Genomic DNA, 11,540 nt, shown 5'->3' with positions numbered 1-11,540 from the left:
ATTCGGTCGTCACACAGTGATAAGGGGGGGTAAGATGTGGAACCTGGGATGGGCAGGCGGATGGGGGTATGGGTAACAGTACTCAACGACTCCAGTACACACTCAGTTCCGTTTTTAAAAGCAATTAACTAATGTCTTGCAGAACAAGTTTCAGTAATTCTAACAAACTTTAATCTTCCACAGAATCATTTCAGCCAGTCCAAACTGAGGAGTAGAAATGCTCTGTGAAATAAAATGGCCTTATTCAAAAGAAAACTAAAAATAATTATCATAAAAGAGGGGCAAGAAAACCCCGAGGAGTATGCAGATTTTTTCGAGGCCCTCCACAAGGATGGTACAATGTATGATTGCAATGCCAATAAAGAGTTTTGTGTTTGGAAATTTTAGGATTAAACAATGCTTGATGACTATGACAGCAATGAAAGCGAAGACGTACGTACTGTACCTCTGAAATAATTTTTGATTTTTACAGGAATTCATGGTGACAGCAGTGATTATTTTTTTTGGGGGAAACTGCTTTTTGATCGTGGTGATGACTGTGTTCGGAATATTGATGAGTATGGAAATGGTGATGACAAAACTAATATCATTTGTGACTCTGGAATAATGGCTGACAAATATGAGAACAGCAATTATTCGACTTCCACTAACACTTGTATTTAACATTCATCATAATGCATTGACTGTCTCTGGAATATCTGATCTTCGTGGTAATACCAATGATTTTAGCTGGAAGAACTTTCGATGACCACAGAGATGTATACCAGTGTGTATATTATGGTAACAATGATGATTGTAACTGGAATAAAATCTTATGACTGCAGGACAAGGGAACAATGATGATATAACTGGAATAATATTAATTATTACAGGACAAGAAAAAAGTTAAATAGAATGAATAATGCTTGATGACGATAATGGTGATGGTGTGGATTGTACCTCTGGAATGTCGTTCAAAGACAGTGGTGATGGTAACGATTCTATCTCTGAAGCAGTGTTTGATGATCATTGTAATGGTAACGATTGTATCTTTGAAGCAATGTTTGGTGATCATGGTAATGGTGATTGTTGTATTCTTGGAACAGTGTTTGATGTTCATGGGAATGGTACCTGCAATGAGTGTGTCTCTGGAATAATGTTTGATGCTGCGAGGTAATGTGTCTCTGGAATGCTTTATGATAACGGTAAAGGTGATGGCTCTTACTGCATGTATACCTGGGCTGCTGTTTGATGACATGGTTATGATAATGTTGATGGCGTTTGGTTAAATTTCTGGATATCGTTTGTTGATGATTTTATGACGAAGACAATGATTGCATGTCTGAAATATTGTTTACTGATGATTATCCCACTGTTGGCAATAATGTTTCATGATCACGTAGCAATTGTGGCATGGATTTTGTGGCAAGAGCAATGATCTGACTTTGGTGTTGTGTTTAGTTTGAAGTTTGAAGAACAACAATGAGAAAGCGATGATAAATCAATAGTTGTATTTCTGGTATATTTTTGGGGACAACCACTAGTAACAGTATCATATTGTAACAGGAATGATTTATGTTTTGCTTTCTTTTAAACCATCAATGTGCTCATAATTTTTTTTAAATTTTATTATGATAGTAATACTTGTAAGGGAGATAACCTTTGTAATGGTCATTGCAAAAATTCATTTGGTTTTGTTTGGCGGTCACAGTAGGTGAGAAGGCAATGGCTATTACTATCTAAATATCAAATATTGTTCATAACAGACTAATCTGGCAGTATATATTTCATACTTGCAGAATTACGAATTTATGTAACTCTCAACACTAAGAAGAGATGGGTATATCAGCTGTTCTTTTGTATCTGGTATACCTTCTGGTCATCAATCATTTGTCATTTAGTTATTTATTTCAGGCCAGTTTTTAAATATGTAATTATGTAAACATACATACAGTTCATTCTCAACCAAATGGCCTGAACAATCTAACCAGTGGTTCACCATCTAAAAACATAGTATCTTATTTTGTACAGCTGCAGGCAGAAGGGAAATAAAAGACAGCTGTGTCTCACTATTTGTATTGCTGTAAACTGTGATTCATAATTTATACTGTATTAATTAATTCTGTACATACATTTTGTGCTTGTTTCTGTTATTGGTGGCTGTTCTGGTGATTTGATATTTGGATCCAGTAAACTTCAGTTATGAATTATAAAGAATAAATTCAGTGATGTGCAAATGTGCACAAAACATGCTGATACATATATCTAGATTGTTTGTTTTGTGATCTTGTGTGTGTGTGTGTGTGTGTGTGTGTGTGTGTGTGTGTGTGTGTGTGTGTGTGTGTGTGTGTTCTATAAAAAGTTCGTGGTGCAGTTTGGGTATTTCTGTTCCCATCAACACATAAGATAAATTAATTACATTTTTCAAAATACATTTTTCATCTACTCAAAATGTATACACAAAAGAAAGAAACACTGAACAAGTCACAGCAACAATATAATTACCTGCTGTTTGATAATTATTGTTCCCATTTTGCAGTGGGATGTTCTTGATCCTTAAATTTTCATTCTTCTGATCACATCAAGCTGAAGTACATCCATCATTTTCATCCTGAAATTTAGAAATAATTATAAGATGCAACTGAAGAATTATACTGATAATTATAATGGACACTAACATTGCACTATATCCAGACAACTGCTTTAGATATTTTACATTAAGTACAAGATTAAAAAGTGTATGACATTCTGCATAAAAAATTACATCAACATTATGCAATAAAAAGGGTTGAAGATCACAAAGCCTTAAATGGGCAGTTAATTAACATCCGCCATGTCAAGGGCTCAGCACTGATAGGGAGGCGGGTCCTGACCCTCTCCTTCTGTGGTTTGAATAAACCTTCCCTGACCAAAGAGATCGAGATACCCATTCATACCTGGGTGGAGGGGGGGGGGGATTGGAGTAAAGAGCGTTTCCCATTGATATGACACCTTGCTGAAAGTGGGTCTTAAATACTGACTCAGAAGTCTAGCGCCCAACATATTCTGCCATGGTGCATGCATCCGTTAATCTAACAATATATGCATACATTATATATATATATATATATATATATATATATATATATATATATATATATATATATATATATATATATATATATATATATATATATATATACACTTCTTCAAATTAAGTAGCTTCAATCAACATGCAGATCTTTTTTTCTGCGTGCTACTTTCATGTGGAGGGCTGTTGTATATTTCCTTGGTGGTGGGAAAAATATGGCCTAACATAATGCTTCCCCCCCCCCCCCCCAGCTGTTATGGGACTGAGTAGTTGCATGTAAAACTCCCAGCAAGCAACCAATGGCTGCCTTTGGTCCAAGCAAGTTAGGACCAATGCCAGCACTGGATACAGCCTACTGCTGTGGCAGTTCCACAAGTTGCCACTCCTACAGACAAAAAAGAAAAAAAAAGAGGAAAGAAAAAGAATTTAAAAAAATTATAATAATAAAAAAGGAAGATTGGTGAGTAGGTATGGATGGGGAGTGGGCGGAGGTGGATGAACTGACGAAGTGGGTAGGGATATATAATGATAATGATGATACTGATAATGATAATTGCACTACTACTAATATTACTACAACTACTTCACATGCAGTGCTCTTATATAGCACTGTTCCCTGAGAAAAAGGCTCACAGCACTTCGAAATTACATATAATGAGAATTAAACAACAAAAATCAAGATGAAACAAAGAACAATCAATCACTCATGGTGCTTTACAAATTACATGTTAAAAAAAGAAAAGAAACAACAATAGTGAAGAAAAAAATGAAAATGGATCAGTGGGGACTGAGGGACTGGAAGGGGTGGGAAGTGTGTGGGAAGGAGGGAGAGGGGGATCTGGCAGTTCCATCATCATCATCCGTTTGACGTCCACAATCATCATGTTGACTATTCTGACGTTTTCAAGAGGTGTGGGCCAGCGCAGCAAAGAGTTAAAAAAGAAAAGAAAGAAAAAAAAATTACTGGAGTCTTCTTGCTCTTGACACAAACGTGTCAAGAGTTTTTGCCTCGACAACTGTGTCAGGCAGGGCGTTCCAGTCCTTTATGGTGCGCGGGTAAAAGGATCCCTGCCAGTTCGGCACTGAGGCTGCTTGAATTGGTGGTCATGTTTTCTGCGTTGTCGGGTTGGAGCAGGAATCAGCTGCGATCCATCCATGCAGACCACTGATGCCATGCGTTATTTAACCTCTACTCTGCTACACCTGGCAGCAGGATGCTGTCAAGAGTAACAGGTGCTGATGGAGGCTGCTTCATCCATGCTGAGGGTGTTCCAGTCCCTGAGTGATGGTGTGTGGGGGGAAAAGTAGAAGTGGATGAAGTATGTACATGTGTATCTACATACACTCATAGGAGTATGATTGCACATATATGATATTCTTACATGTTAACATACATGCATGTATGCACACAACGCCACCCCCCTTCCCAACACATTCGTGCGTGCACACACACACACACACACACACACACACACACACACACACACACTTATTGCCTTGAAGTGATGAACAAAGTATCCTTGTCCTCTGTCAGTAACTTACTTCATCCTTTCAGTTCTGGGAGGATGACAGCTTGTTGCGCTATCTTTTTCCCTCCTGATAGATTTTAACAGTAATTATTTCCTAGATAACTGGAAAAAAACACACACATAGCCTTTCAGTTCTGGGAGGATGACAGCTTGTTGCGCTATCTTTTTCCCTCCTGGTAGATTTTAACAGTAATTATTTCCTAGACAACTGGAAAAAAACACACACATAGCCTTTCAGTTCTGGGAGGATGACAGCTTGTCGCGCTGTCTTTTTCCCTTCTGATAGGTTTTAACGGTAATTTTTTTTCGTAGATAATGGGAGGGGGGAGGGGGGGAACACCAAAGAGAGTGATAATTTTTACATTGATCACTTACAAATTATTGCCTCACGTGTCATTGTTTCCGATCAAAGGAACTGAATTAATACTGGAACAGTTTGTTCAATACTTAGCAAGTAGTATAACATGGCTTTCTTGACTTTCACAAACAAAATTTACAAAACAAATATCAAGAGTCGTGTCCCTTCCCGATTCGTTTTTACTGAGTCTAAAACTCGTTTGATGAATCGGGATTCGTTGCGAGAGCAGTGCTGATGTGTAGGATGGAATTAGTAAACTAAAGGGAGAAAGAAAAGATACATATCTGAGAGAGAGAGAAAAAGAGAGAGAGGGGGAGAGAGAGAGAGAGAATGGGGGGCCGATGGACGTGTTTGGGCGAGAGAAACTAAAACGGGATTACATACGAGGGGAAAGCACTCTGTAAGCAGCAATACGACTGAAAGTAGAAGCGGAAGTTGTAAGAAGCACATGACCAGCAGAACAACTTTCAAGCTGTGTTGGTGACAAGGTTTTTGCAGGAAACTGTAACAAACATATAATATCACAATTGTTCTTTTTAACAACTTGTATAACAGTGCATTTGCGACTTTCGGAAAAATTCAAGAAATTGTAATTGGGAGACATGCAGAGTGCAAACACGTGCAACGAAAAATAGAAAACTATAAACTTTGCGAAAAGCCTGACAATGTACGAACTGTTCGAGTTCGTTCGTCTGCTGTCGGTCCGTCGCCAAAGCACCCGACAAGGCCCAGTGGAAGTGACTCGTTTTACATGGCGTGAGGACGGCGAGTGTAGTTTGTTGGCTCTTCTATGCTCCAACGGTAAGTTCAAACGCGCAAACACTGGCTGCGACAGACGTCAGTTGAAGCTCATTCTGTGCTGCCCCCACCATTCCGCCACACTGTAGTAGCTATATAGCAGATGTCCTGCCCCAAAACAATGAAATTTACTCATAAAATAGAGTCATACATGAGTGCACATGCACGCAGGTATGCATGTTCATATACATGCACACATACAATGTGCACATTGATGAATTTCACGAACTGGTATGAACCTCTTCCTACACACGCACACACCACACACACAATCATCACTGCAGGGGATGACTGACTTAGATGCTGACACTGTAACACAAAGCTGACACCATATGACAATGTATAGTATTTTTGTCCATAGAAATGAAAATATTTCACACCCAGCACCCTCGTGTTTCTTTAAAAAAAAAAAAAAAGATTTCCTTTAAAATTGTTAATGTATCTAATTATTATCATAATTATGGTAACACTGTTTTGTATAACACAAGTTTAAAACACTTTTGAAATAATTGCAGAACATTATTGTTACTACCTGACAATGAAACCTTTACCTTTATTGTTGACAATGGGTCACAGATCAGTTGTTGCTGCGTTTGGGTGTGTCGGGACGAGCACCTGTGGTGAAGCAGTTGCCATGGCCACATGATAAGCGGGTGGCTGCCATGTGTTTTGACCCAACTGTGTCCTGGCTTCTGATAGTGACAGAGTCTCCCTGCCTCTACATTGTACCAGCCCGGGCACTCATGGTCAGTCTGTATTGTATGATATTACATAGTTCATTATAGAATGGAATTTGTTTTTGTATGTTTTATCGTAACTTTCTACCCTTCAAGTTCAACTGCAGATTTTATATGTACATATTTTTGCAAAATGAAATAAGATTTGAAAGAAGAATAAGACATCTTGCCCGACTAAGGTGTCCTGCGACATAATATGAATAATACATAACAGTGCAAACACAAAGGCATATGTGCACACATTAACACAGTGTGACTCAAACACACCATTTACACAAAAGGACACAATGCATTACAATTAAATATTGTTTTGACTGCTGCTGCCACCTGTGATGTACAAGAGAACTCTTTCTGTGACAGGACCCAGCAGCCCTTGTGAATCAGCTGTGGAGCTTGTCTGATTGTACAGTGATACCTGTTGCCACTCACAGTGAGTAAACTCTTAAACGCCTTCCTTGCATGATACAGAGGATTCTTGGGTCCCCCTGTCAACCTATTTATGCTGTCCACCCCCCTCTAACCCCCCCTCTACACACACACATAGCTTTTTATTCCTTCCACCTCAGACACATGCATACATTTATGCACACATGCACTCAAACATGCATGCTCACACACTTGCACAGGTGCAAGCACGTGCATAATTCTCACTTGTGTGCCTGTGCAGATTAACCTATTTGCGTATGTTGATGCATTCACACACTTTTACACACATGCGTGCTCATGAAAACTCTGGAAACCCATGCACTGGAAATCTACCATGATGACTATACATCCAACGGAAGTTGAACGTTCTGTGACAGATACTCTCTGTGCTGCATGCTGGTGGCACACTCTGGATGACAGACAGGTGGCAATCGTTGCAACCAAGGTGAGTTGTGTGTGGTTGTGATAGATTTTGGAGACGCATGTCAACAGTGACACTTCAAAATCTGCTGGACTGATACCGATGAACTTGTGCTGATGGATGCTTTTTAACTAATTATTTTTTCTTGATTTTGGTTCAAGATCAAAAGGTCAAAAAACTGGATTTGGCATTTTAATATATATAAATCACAGGAACAAATTGGTTTCAATGAAACTTGACACAAAGATTCACCACTAAAAGTTTGTGAAACTTTCTTTGACCTTCCTGTATCACCTTCACATAAAACTCAGCTGTCACAGTGACATTGTATTAAAGAAAATCTTTTTTTCTGCTGAAAAGGTGTGTAATATGACAAATTTTTGTTTACTGTAATTAGGAGTGTAAAATTCAATATGAAATGGACTTGGTCCACACCTGTTACAGGTGGGAGAGCTGTTCTTTGTGGACCTGTTGACTCGAGAGGTGAAGACAAAGATTACTATCGACATCCAAGTCAATCAGCTGATCCTGAGTCATGATGACGATCAGATGAGCACCTCTCTGCTGGTGAGTTTATGTTGCAGTTGTGTGTGTTTGTGTGTGTGTGTTTGATGTGGTGGTGTGTGGTATGTGAGCATGTGTGTATGTTTATGTTTCTGTGTATGTACATATGGGTGTCTTTGTGGATTTCACCAAATTTCAGTATGTTAGATTAACCCCTAGGCTGCCTATATGACAAGATAACCTGTCAGCGCAACCGTGTAAGCTTCGCTGCCACAATGACGAGATAACTTGTCAGCGAATCATTCAGAATTATTCTGCATGGCCTCACATCTTTATGTTATCATGATCAAAATTTATATGAAAAAATTGTGTATATGTCTCTTTTTATTATAGTTGTTCTAGTATAAGTTGTGTGAACAGGTGTTATCCATTTGTCCAGAAAATGTTCGAAATTAACAGTTGAAAATGTGGCAAAAAACAAAACACTGATTTCAAAACAGTATCTGCATGCTGTTGGAAGTATACAAAATTGGAAAACATCATGTGTTTTGTATTCTTTATTCATTTACCTTTCAGAAAAAAACAAACAAAAAAAAAACCCAAAAACTTTTATGGGTCTCTCTCAAATAACAAAGCGCACAAATTAAAAAAGAAATATACCAGGTTTTGGTGGGAAAAACCCTAGCAAATAGATTTCATTCAGATTCTTATTTCCCTGGCAGTGAAAGTATTATTGATTGTTATTGATTTTTTTTTTTTAATTCTGAATTTTCATACTATTTACAGATTAAAAGTAACAAAATATCCCACTCAGAATCTTTAGACTGGTTTTTACCAGTGCTAATCACTGCCATGGCTTGTATGAGATGATTTGAGCTGCATTAGAGAGAGATTGTCTTCCGTTGAATCACTGACTTCATTTGTTTTTGAAGATCAACACTGTTCGACGTGTGATAGTCTGACACAGATAAATTTATATACTTTTTTTTTGTTTTGTTTTCGAGTGAAACTACATCTCTGATGTTTGTCAGGATGAAATTGTATTTTCTGTACCTGTTCCTACATTTGTAAGTGAGCAGATTTTTTGTGTGTGTATGTGATATATCAGTTGCCAGCAGTAGTTGTAATGGAAGAGTTGTAGGTGTAAAGGATGAGGTGTGTCTGATGTTGGGCTAAAAGCTCAGCTTATACAAGACTGACATCAAAGCTTACAGTTGTGCCAACAGCAAAGTGAGAGCTGAATGATCAATGATTTCTCCACTGCAGTGGGAATTCATTTACAGCTTCTTCTTCTTCTTCTTCTGCGTTCACTCGTATGCACACGAGTGGGCTTTTATATGTATGACCGTTTTTACCCCGCCATGTAGGCAGCCATACTCCGTTTTCGGGGGTGTGCATGCTGGGTATGTTCTTGTTTCCATAACCCACTGAACGCTGACATGGATTACAAGATCTTTAACGTGCGTATTTGATCTTCTGTTTGCATATACACACGAACGGGGTTCAGGCACTAGCAGGTCTGCACATATGTTGACCTGGGAGATCGTAAAAATCTCCACCCTTTACCCACCAGGCGCCGTCACCGTGATTCGAACCCGGGACCCTCAGATTGACACTCCAACGCTTTAACCACTCGGCTATTGCGCCCGTCTACAACTTAGTCTAATGTGAAGGACTTTGACTCAGAAATGAAGATGCAAGATTGTATTGGCTCATAGTATGCAGCCTTAGGGGCTGGTTGGCCTTTGGGGGCCATCCGAGTGCTGACTCTATTCACTATAATCAAATTCTAGCCTAGACAGGCGGGGCAGCAGTTATCTCCTCTGCTGTTCTGATGGTCCTAGTCAGACAAGACTGGCTGACATACAGCGTGATGTGAATGGTGACAGATGACAGGAGTGTCCAGTGGTCAGTGGAAGATGCTGCTGGAGGCCAGGACAGTTATCTCCCATTTCTCACATGACAGCGACATCAGTGACATGGGTTACATTGACATTGACACCCACACTGTTCCACCCCAGTCCGTTCTTGACTGTTCAGGTGAGTGGTGTGTGTGTGTGTGTGAGAGAGAGACATGGAATGATTTGTAGTGCAGTGAAGTTCTGAAGGTCACACATTCATTCCAGTCTCACTCAGAAAAGATACCCAGACTATGATTATTTAAAATTTTTACCCGTGCCATGTCAACATATAACAGACTGATTCAAGCACATGCACACAAAGAACAGTCAGACTTGAAAACGCAGTAACAATGAAATGATAAAGATGATTAAATGTGTTTCACCACACTGAAGGAGAACAATCCTTTTGCTTCTTTATCAGTATGTTTGGATGTCTGCAGGGTTATGCATACAATTTGTGTGTGTGTGTGTGTGTGTAAGTGCATGCCTGTGTGTGTGAGTATATGTGTGTGTGTGTGTGTAATTTTGTTCACATCTGCAATGTATGTATGTTTTTGTTTGTTTGTCTTTGTGTTTTTTTCTTCTTGTTTTCATTTCATGTTACATGTTATTATATGCTGTTGTATATCTGTTGTTTCATGTGAGGCGCTTTGAGTCTAATGCTTTGGGAGTTTGTGCATTATTAGTACTATCTGTCTGTCTGTTATAATCATTTTGTTATTATTATTATTGTCATCATATGAATTATAATTGTTATTGCATGATGGTCATGGGTGATATGCAAAAATCAGTTGCATCAAAGAGTTCACTGTACTCTGTGTGTGTTGCCAGTTGAAAATGTACCAATGCTGACTGTTGCGTGTATTTGGGTTTTGAGCTGAAAATATAGCAGTGCTGTTGTAATTTGTTTTCAGCGGAAAATGTAGCAGTGTTTACTGTCATTTTTTGTATTTGTATTTCTTTTTATCACAACAGATTTCTCTGTGTGAAATTTGGGCTGCTCTCCCCAGGGAGAGCGTGTCGCTACACTACAGTGCCACCCTTTTTTTTTCTTCTTTTTTTTTTAATTTGTGTTTGTTTTCAGCTGAAAATGTAGCATTGTCACGTGTGTGTTTTGGGGGGTTTTTTTCAGCTGAAAATGTAACATGTTCACTGCTCTGGGTGTTTGTTTTCAGCTGAAAATTAAGACGATGATTTATTGTCATGCGTGTGTTTTCAGCTAAAAATGTAGCAGTGTTCACTGCCAGGTGTTTTTCAGCTGAAAATGTAGCAGTGTTCACTGTTGTGTGCATGTGTTTTCAGCTGAAAATGTAGCAGTGTTCACTGTTGTGTGCATGTGTTTTCAGCTGAAAATGTAGCAGCGTTCACTGTCGTGTGCATGTGTTTTTCAGCTGAAAATGTAGCAGTGTTCACTGTTGTGTGCATGTGTTTTCAGCTGAAAATGTAGCAGCGTTCACTGTCATGTGCATGTGTTTTCAGCTGAAAATGTAGCAGTGTTCAGTTTTGTATGTATGTGTTTTCAGCTGAAAATGTAGCAGTGTTCACTGTCATGTGCATGTGTTTTCAGCTGAAAATGTAGCAGTGTTCACTGTCATGTGTATGTGTTTTCAGCTGAAAATGTAGCAGTGTTCACTGTCATGTGCATGTGTTTTCAGCTGAAAATGTAGCAGCGTTCACTGTTGTGTGCATGTGTTTTCAGCTGAAAATGTAGCAGTGTTCACTGTTGTGTGCATGTGTTTTCAGCTGAAAATGTAGCAGTGTTCACTGTTGTGTGCATGTGTTTTCAGCTGAAAATGTAGCAGCGTTCACTGTCGTGT

General features: G+C 38.9%; 1 protein-coding gene across 6 annotated transcripts in view; it reads left to right on the top strand.

The window, feature by feature from the left end:
- Positions 1-5,385: 5,385 nt before the first annotated feature.
- LOC143299801 (uncharacterized) overlaps positions 5,386-11,540 on the top strand; it is a 76,587-nt gene continuing 70,432 nt past the window's right edge. For all 6 annotated transcript variants that reach the window (XR_013057568.1, XM_076613247.1, XM_076613245.1 and 3 more), the window contains exons 1-6: positions 5,386-5,737; positions 6,311-6,480; positions 6,832-6,901; positions 7,275-7,342; positions 7,763-7,885; positions 9,712-9,862. Coding sequence is in view for 5 of the 6 variants with exons in the window: in XM_076613247.1 (XP_076469362.1) it covers positions 5,602-5,737; positions 6,311-6,480; positions 6,832-6,901; positions 7,275-7,342; positions 7,763-7,885; positions 9,712-9,862 (718 nt within the window). In the remaining variant the exon portion in view is untranslated. The remainder of the gene's footprint in view (positions 5,738-6,310; positions 6,481-6,831; positions 6,902-7,274; positions 7,343-7,762; positions 7,886-9,711; positions 9,863-11,540) is intronic.

The sequence above is a fragment of the Babylonia areolata genome, chromosome 25 (assembly GCF_041734735.1).
Source record: "Babylonia areolata isolate BAREFJ2019XMU chromosome 25, ASM4173473v1, whole genome shotgun sequence".
Classification (NCBI taxonomy): domain Eukaryota; kingdom Metazoa; phylum Mollusca; class Gastropoda; order Neogastropoda; family Buccinidae; genus Babylonia; species Babylonia areolata.
The sequence above is the reverse complement of the archived record's forward strand: the minus strand, read 5'-3'. Positions and strand labels throughout refer to the sequence as shown.